The 13,829-nt window shown below is 34.3% G+C and overlaps 1 protein-coding gene across 1 annotated transcript; it reads right to left on the bottom strand.

Annotated features, from left to right (window-relative positions):
- Positions 1-1,330: 1,330 nt before the first annotated feature.
- On the bottom strand, positions 1,331-4,047 carry LOC131026711 (polygalacturonase At1g48100). Its single transcript, XM_057956644.2, has 8 exons — positions 3,736-4,047; positions 3,501-3,629; positions 3,244-3,405; positions 3,090-3,134; positions 2,669-2,876; positions 2,489-2,570; positions 2,251-2,359; positions 1,331-2,138 (listed from the first exon to the last, which is right to left on the bottom strand). The coding sequence occupies exons 1-8, from the start codon at positions 3,943-3,945 to the stop codon at positions 1,758-1,760; spliced, it is 1,326 nt and encodes a 441-aa protein (XP_057812627.2). The 5' UTR covers positions 3,946-4,047; the 3' UTR covers positions 1,331-1,757.
- Positions 4,048-13,829: the final 9,782 nt, after the last annotated feature.

Here is a 13,829-nt window from a genome sequence, read left to right as displayed (position 1 = left end):
TCAGGCTTTTATTTCAGGGCTATTCAATGCATCATGGATGTTCCAACCTTGCTATGTCGTACAGTACTACATTATCAAAATGTTCGATAAATGCAGATCCAATGGTTTGATAATAATGGTTTTGTATAAGCATTTTATAAGTTATTTTTGTTTTGTTGATAGAAATAGATGTATTGGTATTTTTACTTTTATATTTAATATGAGTAAGCATATATCTAAATAAGGATTTTTTCTCCAACTAAACACATATTTGCAATGCATATTTGAGGTTTGAATCTTAGTGAATGGCTTTTTTCATCACAAATCATTATACTCTTTGCAATTGTATCCAACCAATTAAATTGCAGTACTTTGACTATTTTGCTTAATATTTAATGTTATAAGTTGCATTATTTTTTATGTAGTTATTACTAACTTTCAATTGATTTACAAATAATAGTTAGGCATTGACTTAATTTAAATATATTATATTCAAATTCATCTTTTAGTATTAGAACAATTAATTTCTTAGAGAAATAGTTTTTTTTTTTTTTAAATCTTTCTAATTATTGCTTATGTAGAATGCTCACTCTTTATCCATTCTAAAATTTAATTAAAATGATTGTGATTATTGAAGCATCAAGATTATCATTCTTCTAGTAGAAAAATAATTAAGGTAGATTATAGAAACTAATTATTAAGAGTCAATTGATTAGGTTGCTTTCCTAATCAATGATAGAGTTGCTAAGAAGGAAACTATGAAGCAAACTTCTCAAGGCTTATCTCATATTCATAAATATGATACTTTTTTTTTTAAATAGAAGATGAATGAGGATGTAGAGAGATTAGGATGAGTAATATTACATGGGAAATAAAATTCTAGAAGTTTCCCAAAATTATTAAATATAGATTTATAATTAATATGTCTAAAAATTTGAAATGATGTGTATATCAATCATAAGTATTTTGTTTAAATTAAAAATATTAAGTTTTTAATAGTATTAATTGTAGTGGACTTATATGATATTTTATACTTTACAATTAGAACAAATATTTTGCTAACATTGAACAAGTACTATAAAAGTAAAAAAATATAAAGAAAAATAAACTTTCTTTACATGATTTAGGCAAAATTAATATAATATATATAAATAAACATAAATTAAGTTATATCTAAGAGTGTAATTGTAATTTCAAGTTAATATGTTTGAAATGAATACTTAAAACTGACCATCACCCAGGGGAATAAATTGCAACCTAATCAGAATAGCAATACGTTTATTTGTAAAAGCTAAAATATTTAGAAAATTATACAATAAACAATATCCAAAGCTTGTGGTTGCAGGTGAAGAGGAACATGTGATTGGTTTGTGGCAACCCGCCAATGGTTTGTCAATGTACTTCACTCCACCACCACTTTCTCTTCAAGTTGGTGAGCAAAAGTTGTAAATGTCAGGATAAAGAAGTAGAAGAGAGTGTTCAGGAAGGAATGAACGTGAAGAACAAAGCTAACAACTAACAAGTATAGAGGATAGAAGAAAGAAAACCAGAGGAAAGAGTATCTCGTGTTGTTCAGCTTCATATGAAAAGAGAGGGAACTCCCTCACGAACAAAAGTTTATGTGGACAATGCATCTGATGTTTTTGGAGATGACTGCAGCTTAATTACATGGAATGTCATATGTGAGCTGGCTAATGATCAACGTTCAAGATTTAGCTTAACCATTCACCGAAGAAGAGCCAATATGAAACTACAAATGTGTTTTTGAAGACTAGGTATTAACATCGATCTTCCGGTGATAGAGTTTGAGCAGGGTCATGAGGGGGTCTTCCAGGTTGCAGGCACTCAACATCGGACTGTTGGTCTCCATAGCTATTCCAGCAGAAGGGACTCTTTTCCTGTGTAGCCACTGGCTGAAGTTCAATTTTTTGGAACTTTAAATCGGTACATGGCACATCATCGCTGCAAGCCAAATAGACTGGTGTTTTCACGTAAGTGCCTGTGATTTTCTGATAAGTGACATCTGATATGTATACTCCAGATGACTGGTTGCTGCAGACAGTTTTATCACAGTAAAATTGATCAATATCAATGGGCAGTCTTACATTGGAAACCTGTATATTGGAGAACGACACGCTTTTCACTTGCCCAATTCCTCCCTGTAGACATTAAGAAGAATAAGTGGAGGATCAGATTACGTTCCATGCCAAGCATTTCACTGGAGCTTTGAAAAGACATATATTGAATGGAAAAATAGAGTTTTTAACAAACCTGCCATGTTTTTATTCGGAGACCGTTCAATGTATCATGAATGTTGCTGTCATAAACACTGACATTGGAAACACAGGCCTTTGTTCCTCCCTTCCCAAGTCCTCCAATACTAAAGACAATGTAAAAAAACAATTGTGTTGAGCTAATGCTATTAACAAATAAAGGAGTTTCATAATTAAAAATTTTGTGGCCACTGCCATTAATAAACAAAGGATTCTAATGAGAATAATGAGATTACCTGATACCGTGACCAGGGCCACAATTGATATCATGCACGCGGATGGCTGAGCTTCCTGTTTGTATCGATACACAGTCGTCTCCTGTTTATTTGATTCACCAAAACTGGTTATAATAACATGTATTAATATTGTAACCTATGAAAGAGAGAAGGCCGCATTAGGAAGTAAATCTGATATACCGCATGCAATTGAGGAATGGTATATTTCAATCTCCTCTGAATTCTGGACGTGAATTCCATCAGTATTTGGGCTGTTCTCAGGAGAGGAAATTGTCACGTTAACAACTGTAACAAATGTACACCCGTCAAACTTGAGGTGAAACTGTGGGCTGTTTTGTATTGTGATGCCTTGGACGCTCACGTCAAAGCTTCCATAAAACCGCAATGCCTGTTCAGTAACTACATATCAGCGTCTTTACCATTGGAAAAGAAAAAGGGAAAATAACCTACTAATTGTACGAACAAAGATATGAAGATACTCTCTAGAGTACAAATTCTTTCACACGTTAGAAGAAAGTTCTAATTGAGGAAATTGGGTTTATTTTTAGCTTTCCATACTCTTGAAAAGAAATTAAAAACTCCAAGAAAACTAATGGCTCACCGTCGGCCTCATGCTTGGCAGTTTGCTTCCATTTTCGCTGCTATCCTGATGCACATAAAATGCCAACATTATTGAACAGGATAAAGGTTTCTTGGAGACTCGAAGCTCAAATAATACGTCCATTGATGAGTTTTAATTCACAATTAAGATTTACCGTGTCTTCTAGTTGGGAAATCTTCCACCAAGCTGCCCCTTGTCCATCAAAACTGCCGTTGCCATTAATAGTAACACCATTGAGTTTTGAAAAGTTTATCCAGTTCAACGGTTTAGATGTCCACGACCGTGGATTAACCGGAGCGATAACATTTCCATCAACCTGCCAGGATACAAAATATTCAGATGTATTTCGGCTTGTGCTTTTGAATTCTATAACTTTTATACTCTGGTAATGTCGTTATGTAAATGCCATACCTTAAAGAGGACGTTTGAATTGCAGGGTCCCGAGAAAGTGAGGGGCCCAACTAGAAAGTTGTAATCAGCTGGAATGAGCAGTGTAGACGAGTTCTGCTCACAAGCTGATGTCCATGCTGCCTGAAATGCCTGTTTCATGCACATTACCACAAATACAATATATAATTCAGTAACAAAATTCAACACTTAATAGTCAAGAGGATGAACTAAGTATTTGAATAGATAGAAATATGACCTCGGTATCATCGGTGACTCCATCGCCCTTGGCACCATATGTTGTAACGTCCACCACCTTGGAATCGCCATCAGATGAAGCTGTATCATCTGATGATGATAATAAAATCAATGATTTTTTCTTGAAATCCCTTGCTCCTGTGCACTCATCTCTCAAGCTTAACACAAGTATAAAAACAAACACTAGATAAGCTTTTCTCGTACGAGACATTTTGATTTTGTTTTTAGAGATCTACCCACTCGAAAACACAATTCTATATGGAATAAATGTTCTCAAAGCTTGCTTCTCCAAAAGACAATTCTATATGGAACAAATGTTTTCAAAGCTTTCTTTTCCAAGCCACAATGCTATGTGAATAATATATTCTCAAAGCTTTGTTTATATAAAGCGTGGCAAAGATGTTAGTCACGGGCCAACAGTGAGCGTGAGTCGGACATTTGCAGGCTTTTAGGACTGATATCATTCACAAAATTTATGTATGGTTCACACTTCCTCAATCCATAAAAAAAAATTGAAGTTACCTGCTTTGGTCGCTTTCTTCATTTTACGGTTAATTGCTATCCTTCCATATGCAAATGCATGACTCGGGGACTACTTTCCTTCTTTTTTTTTACCTCTAACATTTTATGTTCGTATTTTATATAGCTTTAATACTTTTTTCTTACAGATCTCCCATTCAATATCTACTGCATCCTTATAAGGCGTAATTAATAAGCATCATAACAAAGGATAAATATATTTTCACGGGATCGTTCATTGTGAAAGCCATGCAGTAGCACGGGTCGTTTGCCGTAAGACAAGCGACGTCTTCTATGTTTGAATTAACAATTAATTCACACTCATATCAGGACTTAGCGAGGCCACAGAAATTGACATATAGATTGGATTTTATCCCAAAAAAGAAAATAACAATCGTGCACTAAACATACTCTACTTTGTATTCGAACTTTAGAATTACTTAATAAGATAATTTATTATTATTTAGAAAATGGAAGCAGAAGCTTTAGTTGGTTCATACGGTAAGTGAACGTGTTACAATCAGGGAAATGAATTCAATCCGGAACTCTGACCCTTACGTGATTGTTCGTTAATACCTTCGGTTTACGCTTTCATTAATCCACGTCAACTCTGTCCCGAAGAGAAAAAGCAGGCATCAGTCATCTCGTGACCTAAATACCATCCGATGATTAAACTCCATAAATTGATTTCCATTCCGCTAGCAAATCATATCATATGAGTCTGAACAGCTTAAATCACACACTAAGCTTTGATTTATAAACCTCAAAGTATTAAACATTCAGAATTGATTTACATTCTCTAGACTTAATATGTTGCTTAATGTGTGTGGTTTAAGACTGGACCCATTTTTAAAACTAACGATGTTTGTCCATAATTAGTTACATTTTGACAAATATTCCATAGAACTTCATGCTTATTATCAAATTCATTCTCGTGTAGTTGTGTTTCTTACTTCAAATTGTTTACACTTATATATAGAGTATTCTTGAATATAATATTTGGCACCATGATTCTTTCTTCTCCACTTACGATCCTTGTCTCAAATTGGTGACATTTCTAGATGTACTACTATTGGATATCATGTCTCGCATTAAGTCCCTTGAGTGATAATTGAATGTGTAAGCGTGTGAAACTTATTTTCTTTTAACGTGATAGTAATGTAAATAAATTTAGATGCATGTTAGGTAAAATAAAGTATTAGAATGAACATTGAACTATCAATAAAAATCATTTTACTTTAGAATTAATATTGAACTAGCAATAAAAATCAATTTATAGGATTCTATATATGTGTAGAGCTTTTAAGAAATGGATTGAATTCAATGTGATATTTGAAACATGTTTTTGACTAGGGATATAATAGTGACCTTCTAGACATGCTAGTTATTAGGGGTCATGCTTGTTTCTAATCTTATATTTTTTTATCATTGACAAATAGTAATGTCCCTTGACTATGATACTCTAAACTCAAATGAGGTTGCTAAGAAAATTGATGCTCTTCTACAATGCATGCATATCTAAAGGATTTTCTACTAAGAGTGTGAAACAAATCTAAAATTTTAGGAGGGGAGAAAAAAGTTTTCGTTTAGAATCTTATGTTGGTAAAATTTCTATTTGACATTTTTTACTGCAAATAGATTGGTAATTTCAAGAGTGCAAATTCTAGAATGTAGGTATGTACGATTGATGTATGCTATTGAGGTTAGAGATAAACTGGAAGGTTGCCAATTTAGGAAAGTGTGTATGGAGTATCAAGGATAATGTTAAGAATCTCAGAAGTATGCCAAGGGTCTTTAGTATAGTTTCAACAAGAATATATAATGTAATTCCTTCAATCGCAAGTGAAAAATATTGTTTGGTACGATGAGATAGTGCATGAAGAATTTGAGAGACCATGAGAGAGTGTAAATAATGTAGGAATATCAAGAAGAGTATGAAGGACTATAAGAAGGTTCTCAAATAAGGAAATATTGATTAATAAGAAAATTTAGACGAATGAATAGTTAGAAAGCATAATGTGCAATAAGATAGTAATGAGAATAAAAAAATTTCAAGTCTTTATAGTTGAATGAACCAGTGTTTGGCAATTTGAAATGTGTGAGAGAGTTTAGGCATATGGATGCTTGAAATGGCGATTAATATTGCCTAATAGTGATGGGCACTAAAATGAAAATAAAAAATAGAGGGAATTAAATCAACATTTTGCCAACACTTTAGTTAGGTTGTGTTATAAATTGAACCATGTATGCCAAACCATATAGACATTAATTTTAATATAGATGATAAAATGACATATCAAATGATACTAAAGGTTCCTACTTGTGTTATTTTTTTTATCTTTCACTCGAGATTTCTTCAACTCTCAAGTGCACACAAGAGATGAATAATTAGTGTTCATTAAGAATGATTTAGATGAATTCTTTTATAAATCCAAAATTGTGATCTATGTTTTGCTAGACATAGCTAAATGAAGAATAAGGGATCCCTTTAGGATAATTAAGGCTATAAATAATGTAAGAATATACAGAAATGGATCTAACATTAAAGAAGTTAAATGGCTATGAAGTAGCCATCTAGATATAATTTGGATATAAAAGAGCCATGATAACATAATTTTTGTTATAGAGTGGCTACAAGAATAAAAATGTTTTGATTAAGATAAACAGGTTTTGTAGGGACCTGAAACCCAAATCCAAAAAAATAATATTAAACCAGTAGTGAACCAGAGAATAAACAACAACCAAATGACAAGAGAAATAGAGGAAACACCCCACAACACCTAACAAAAACAATGAAACTAGAGCATAACAACAATCAATACAAACCAAAAGCTAGCCAAGAGCTTTCATGAGCTCAACATTTTTCTCCATTATATTCTTATTTATATCTTTGAGCTCCTCCATGATGAATATTGTGTTGCTCCTCTCTTGGTTCTTGTTTCTTGTCCTGGTAGAGGGTCCAGTTAAAACCTGCATATCCACATACTACGAGTTTGTCTCCAAACTCTTCTTACTCGACTTGGCGACTGAAAGCATAACACTACTGAGTGACTGGGCTCTCTGGATAGCAATTTTATCATTAACCTCTTTGAGACCTTCCACACTCTTATTTATAGCCTCTTTACTTCCATAAATCCCTTGAGGTTTCCCTTTAATTCCTCCATACTTTTTTCCAGATATGCAATTCTTGATTCATGCTCGATTTTCATAACCCTCACATCTTTAGTTAATTTTTGAGTCATTCTTAGGAGCTTGTGATTTTTTTTGGCATAGGTTTCTCCTTGAATGTGTTGATTATATATATCATTAATGCCCTATTTTAAGAGGGAAATTTCACTATCCACCCAGCATAAACACTTCTCTTGGTTGTCAGAAGAGTTAGCCAAGAGCACTTCAAAATTCATTTCTTCCTTTCTGTTTTCTCATGGGTCCACATTGAGGGGGATATCTAGTTCGATTTCATCATCCCCTTTACCCTTTGAATCCACCCCTTTCCCCATTTTCTTCTTTTTTGAGCTTTGAGGGCCCAACTCTTAGGATTTGGAAGGAGGGGTTTTCAAATTTTTACTTGTATGTCTAGGAGGGGTTTTTCTTTTTCTGCTACTATTAGTATCAGGAGTAGCTTTCTATGGGGGACCCTCATCCACAAAAGGCTAGTAATATGTGTCATTAGATACATGGAGGTCATGCCAATCCATGGCCATTTCACCCCCCTCCTTCTCATCAAACTCGGTGTCGGAAACCACATGCACATTATGGCTAGCCAAGGAGTTAGGGTTGTTCACAATAGGGGAAAGCTTAACCTTATGCACTTTGGCGTATTCCATAATAAGAAGGATTAACCCCTCATGTAAAATAGGGTTCTCATTATTTTTGGCATGATTTAAAAGGCTATGCTCAAGCAAAGAAAGTAAGTAAAAAGGCAAATAAATTTTCCTATCATGCCTAAATTGATTTAAAATGGTGAAGTGATAGGAAAAAATGCTAGCATAATGGCTATCCAGAGTGATGTACCTCATTATGATCTCTACCATATCTGCCCAAAGCTTCATGGGATTTTTTTTGTTGTAGCCCCCATTGGCCATTTTCCTCACTCTATCTCTTTCACTCAGTTTGTCGAAGAAGAATGACAGAGCTTCCTTTGAAGCCTTCCTCTCTCTATAGAACATTTTTCCTTCCATTTTTAAGGTCGTAATCTCCATTATGAAATAATCATCAATCCTAAATTCAACACCATAAACACTGAGAATGCCTTTATGCTAGCCCTTCACAAACTCTTCCATCAACCTGGAATCCTAGCCATGCAGATTTTTGAGGTAAGGCTCAAGACTGCCATCCATAATTTCAATCCACAACTCCTTGTTCTATTCCCACTTCTAGCATGATGACAACTCCATTCTATACTTATCTCCCCCCATAAAATGAGTACCCTTGCAACTTTTAATGTTCATAAAAATAGCTCCAAACTCAAACCAGTAGAAACAAATCGAAATGGTCAAGAACAATCTGGAAGGTCGATTTCACTTATTACTAGAAATGACTTTACTCATGTGAACCGATGGTGCCCATCATTAATATTTGGTCATTGGGCAAGATTTTCGACATCCCTTCATGTCAGCTCACACAAGTGAATTGGGAAGGATTTCATAGCCGTCCACCATTTTATTTCATCATATACCACACCAATATTTTCCATGTAATCCGCATGCATATTGCCTTCCCTAAAGACATGAGTTATCTGAATTTCATCTGGATTGGCAATCACACTGAGACATTCCTTGATTAAATGTTTGACTTTCTAGCTAGGAGGCATCATTTTTAATCAGGCAGTTAATAATATTTAGAGAATCACTTTCTAGCCATACCTTTTATGTCCTCCTCAAATAGAAAGCTGAAGCCCAATGTAAGCTGCATTTGCCTTAGCAAAGTGGTTTGTTTGGGTACCTAGTGGGAGTGCCACTGCTAAGACAAGCCTACCATTGTGATAATGAGAAACTCCCCCATAACCTATTAGCCTAGGATTCCCCTTAGCCACCCCCATCAACATTAATTTTGATCCACCCTCTGGGGGTGCAACCCAAGAAATGTTATACAAGAATAAAAATGTTATAGCTTTGATGAAGCCACCATAAGAAATCTTTTATGGTTATAATAGAGAAAAAATAAAAAAGTTCTCTAGCCATGGATATTGTAGAAATTAAAATGTAAAATATCTAATGTGTCCAGTGAAATAAGGTTTATATGGTTGTGATATAGGCACATGATTTAAAATGTCATGTTTTTGATAGCTCAGGTACTATGGTAACATGTATAGATTTGATGGAGCCATAAAAATAAAAATGTTATGTATGTGATCAAGCCATCAAAAGAAAATTTGTATGCTCATAATAGAGCCAACATTATTAAAATCATATGTGTTTGATGGAGTGATAGTGGTACAAAAATATTCCCCATAGTATAATATAATCTTGATGACAAAACATATATCAATATAGAGTAATTTTTGAGAACCTAAATTGATTAGTTATGTAAGAAGGCAAATAGTTGAAGTATAAAGAACTAAAAATCCGATGAATGAAATATAGATATCTTTCATATTGGACAAAAAGAATAAAGCATGTAATAGAAGAATAAGATGAAGATGCACATGGGATATTCTATCCCTAGAGCTATCACATAGATTTTCCCTCATGGTAAAGGTATGTATGAAATAAGGATAAGACAAGGATAAATTTGAAAAAGATAAATTGATAAAGAGTATAAAAATATTTTATATTTAGAGGATTCCTCCACATGATATTAATGTATCATTTCTGGTGTAGGAGCACCTAGCACAAAGTGGCTACCATGAGGCCAAAATTGGCGATTCTTGGAAAATTGGAGGAATTGATTATGTGTTGCATTGATGTTTTGTCATTGATGGTAACACCAACTATTTTTGTTGTTTACTGGTTTTCGGTAGGTTCTGGTAGAGCGGTTGGATTATGATATTGATCCAGTACACTTTGGTTTGTTGAATTGGTTTGGATCTGTCATTCATACTATTCTGATGTGTATCATGATCAGTTGGTTTAGGATTTGATGACTCAGGAGCTGTCATTTGTTCTTGTAAGCTTTTTGGTCACTGGTAAGGGTTTTACCAGTAGAGCTTTGTTGAAGATATTTTGATGCACATGATAACTGATGTTGGTGCGGCTTCTAGATGGATTTTGGGATGCTGATGGTTATCTTGTTCATTTTCTTGTTGATCGATGGTGTTGGATTTGGGTCTGGACCTAATGCTATCTTATTCTACTAGGTTCTGGACCGATTTATGTAACGTGTTGGTGGATGATCCCGATGTGTTTTCGATTGGATCTATTGATTGGATTATGTTGTTTCGATCTTAGGCCGACTTGGTTGATCATTGGATTGTAGTTTTATGTTATGAATTTATTGTATATCTTTTAGGTGGTTGACCTAATTGTTTAGGTCCCAGGTTCATATAAATATGATGTAAGATCTCTTTTTAGATCATGGGCATATTCTTGGGTTTTTGGGATATAAGATTATCTGTGTGCGAATAAGGTTGTAATCACATACAAAGGTTTTTGTCGATCATAAGTGATCGAATTGGATTGGTGAAAGAAGATTAAGACCTCCGATACTGAGCATATCTGGAACTATATTCAGGAGTAGGAGATGTTATTCTTGCAGTTCACTCTTCTTTTCAGATTATAGTCTAGATTTATTTTATAATCAGTGAGGCTCCTTTTGTGATGAGCAGTATGCTCTAGGCTGTTGGCCTTCCTACATGTGCAGGCCCCTTTTTTGTAATCACATACTTATTGCGTAACTATTATCTGACCGTGGGTAGGCTTCCCACCGTGTTTTTCCCTTTACCAGGTTTTCCACGTAGAAATATTGGTGTTATCTTTTGTGGATGGTTGGTAAATATTTTGTGGATTATATTTGTGCTTAACTGTTATATTTTTACTCCGATAATAAGGTTTTATTTCTTAAAGTTCTATAATCTGTTAACAAGTGATTCACCCCCCAGTTATTCACTGGTTATCTGAGTTGTCTAATAATTGGTATCAGAGCCTCATCCTCTCTATAGAAGCTTAACCAATTGTGGAATATACTATGGCATCTAATAGTTCAAGTTCATCTCTTTTCATCTGCACCTATTTTCTAGAGAGAAATTCCTAGGCTTGATGGAACAAATTACAGAGTATGGAAGATTCAGATGGAGACTCATTTTAGATGTCTTGGTAAGGAGATTTGGGAGATCACTGAGAAAGGATATATACCCCATAATCTGACATCTGCCAATCCTCCTTCGATAGGCTTGGATAAGGATATTGAAAATGATTGTAGAGCTAGAGAAGCCCTTTTGTGTGCACTTTTTGATCAATAAGCTATTGGACTAACCAAGAAATCAACTGCAAACTCTATATGGGATAGATTGGAAACTCTAAATGAAGGTGACCCTACTGTTAAAATTGCTAAACTTGATGGTTACTGGGTGAGACATGAGAACCTAAAGATGGAAGAAGATGAAAAGATTACTTCTTTTATAGAGAGAGGTAATGAAATTGTTCTAGGAATTTAGTGTTGTGGTGGATCTCTGAGTGAAGATGAAATAGTTTCTAAGGTATTGAGAGCTTTGCCACCACCTTATAAGATGAAGGATACTGCAATTAATAAGTTGAGAAGAATGTCAACTCTGTTAATAGAGATTCCTTGGTTGGGAAGTTACCCACTTTTGTGCTTGAGCAATTTTGTCCTTCTAGAGCTACAAAATCTAAACCTACTTTCATGCATCAACATCATCTACCGGCAAGAGTGATTGGAAATCATTATATGCTAAGGAACAAGAGGAAGTGAAGAAAGAAGATGAAGAGTTTGAACAACTCGAAGCCCTATTTTCTAGAAGAGTACCTAAAGGTCTTACAAGAAGTAAGTATGAAGGAAAATCACCTTTTAAATGTTTTGCATGTAATAAGATAGGTCATTTTGCATCTAGATGTCCTGAAAGGAATTCAAGATTTGAAGAAAGAGATAGAAGATCTTTCAGGCCTAACCATGATTATCAAAACAAGCATAACAACAAGAGGAACAAAGAAAAATGATACTACTATGCAAATGAGGAAGGTGTGACTGATTCTGATGATGAACCGACACAAGACTTAGCTAGTGGATCCGTCAATGGAAAGGAATGGGTATTCTTGGCTATCAAAGAAGATGATTCGGTACCTGAAGAAAATGCCCTTGTTACTAAATTTGAAGAGAAGGATGAATGGGTGATAGATAGTGAATGTTCACATCATATGACTGAAGATAAAAGGAAGTTTCTATCTTTACAAGAATTTGATGGTGGTCTGGTTAGATTCAGAGATGACAAAGCATGCTCAATCAAGGAAAGAGGAACTATATTATTGGATGGTAAACATGATATTGATAATGTTTATTATGTTGAAGTTTTAAGGCATAATCTTTTGAGTGAAGGATAGTTGGTGGATAAGTGATTTCAGTTACAATTCAAGGATGGAAAATGCAAGATTATCAACAGATCTGGATTGGAGATTGCAACCAGTACTCAGACTAAAGGTAGCATCTTTAATTTGAACTCTAGTGAGAAGACATGTTTGATTGCACAAATTGATGAGTGTTGGCGATGACATAAGAGGTTATGTCAAGTGAATTTTGATTGCATTGTAAAGATCAGTTCTACCTAATATTGTGAACCCTATAATCTGGTATGTAAGGAATGTCAAATGGGAAAGCAAGTCATAGCTTTTTTTAAGATTATACAAGATAAATCTAATGATGTTGTTGATCTTATTCATATTGATTTGTGTGGTCCTGCTAGATTCAAATTTTTTTCAGGGTGATAGATATTTTATGCTAATCATTGATCACTATTCTAGAATGATGTGGGTTACTTTTCTAAGGGAGAAATTTGAAGCATTCAAAAAGTTTAGAATATTTAAAGCTAAATTTGAGACAAAGACATGATTGAAGATTAAATTATTAAGGTCTGATTAGGGTGGATAATTCACATCCAGTGAATTTAATAGTTATTATGAAAAGAATGGGATTAGGAGACAATTATCTGCACCCTAGACACCTCAACATAATGGAGTTGTGGAAAGGAAGAACAAAAATATCTTGGATGCGGCTAGAACTATGACGATGGAAGCTAATCTACCTCATATATACTGGAGATAAGTTGTGAGCATGGTAGTATACACATTCAACAAAGTTCACAACAAAGGAGACATCGCTAAGACACCTTATGAGTTATGGTTTGGTCATATACCTACAGTTAAGTATTTCAAAATCTATGGTAGTAAATGCTATATCAAAAGAGATGATTCCATTGGAAAGTTTGATCCTAGATGTGAGGAAGGGATATTTATTGGTTATTATAATGAAAGCAAAGCATATAGATGTTATAAAAAAAGATTGTAGATAATTGTGAAGAGAACTAATGCCAAGGTGGATGAGCTAAATAAAAGTCAAATCAAAACTTATGAGAGAGAACCAACAATGGAAATGATCATACTCGAACTGGTAGCACCTACACTAGAA

The sequence above is a fragment of the Cryptomeria japonica genome, chromosome 1 (assembly GCF_030272615.1).
Source record: "Cryptomeria japonica chromosome 1, Sugi_1.0, whole genome shotgun sequence".
In the NCBI taxonomy this organism is placed as follows: domain Eukaryota; kingdom Viridiplantae; phylum Streptophyta; class Pinopsida; order Cupressales; family Cupressaceae; genus Cryptomeria; species Cryptomeria japonica.
Note: the sequence above shows the minus strand (reverse complement) of the source record. Positions and strands in the feature narration are given on the sequence as shown.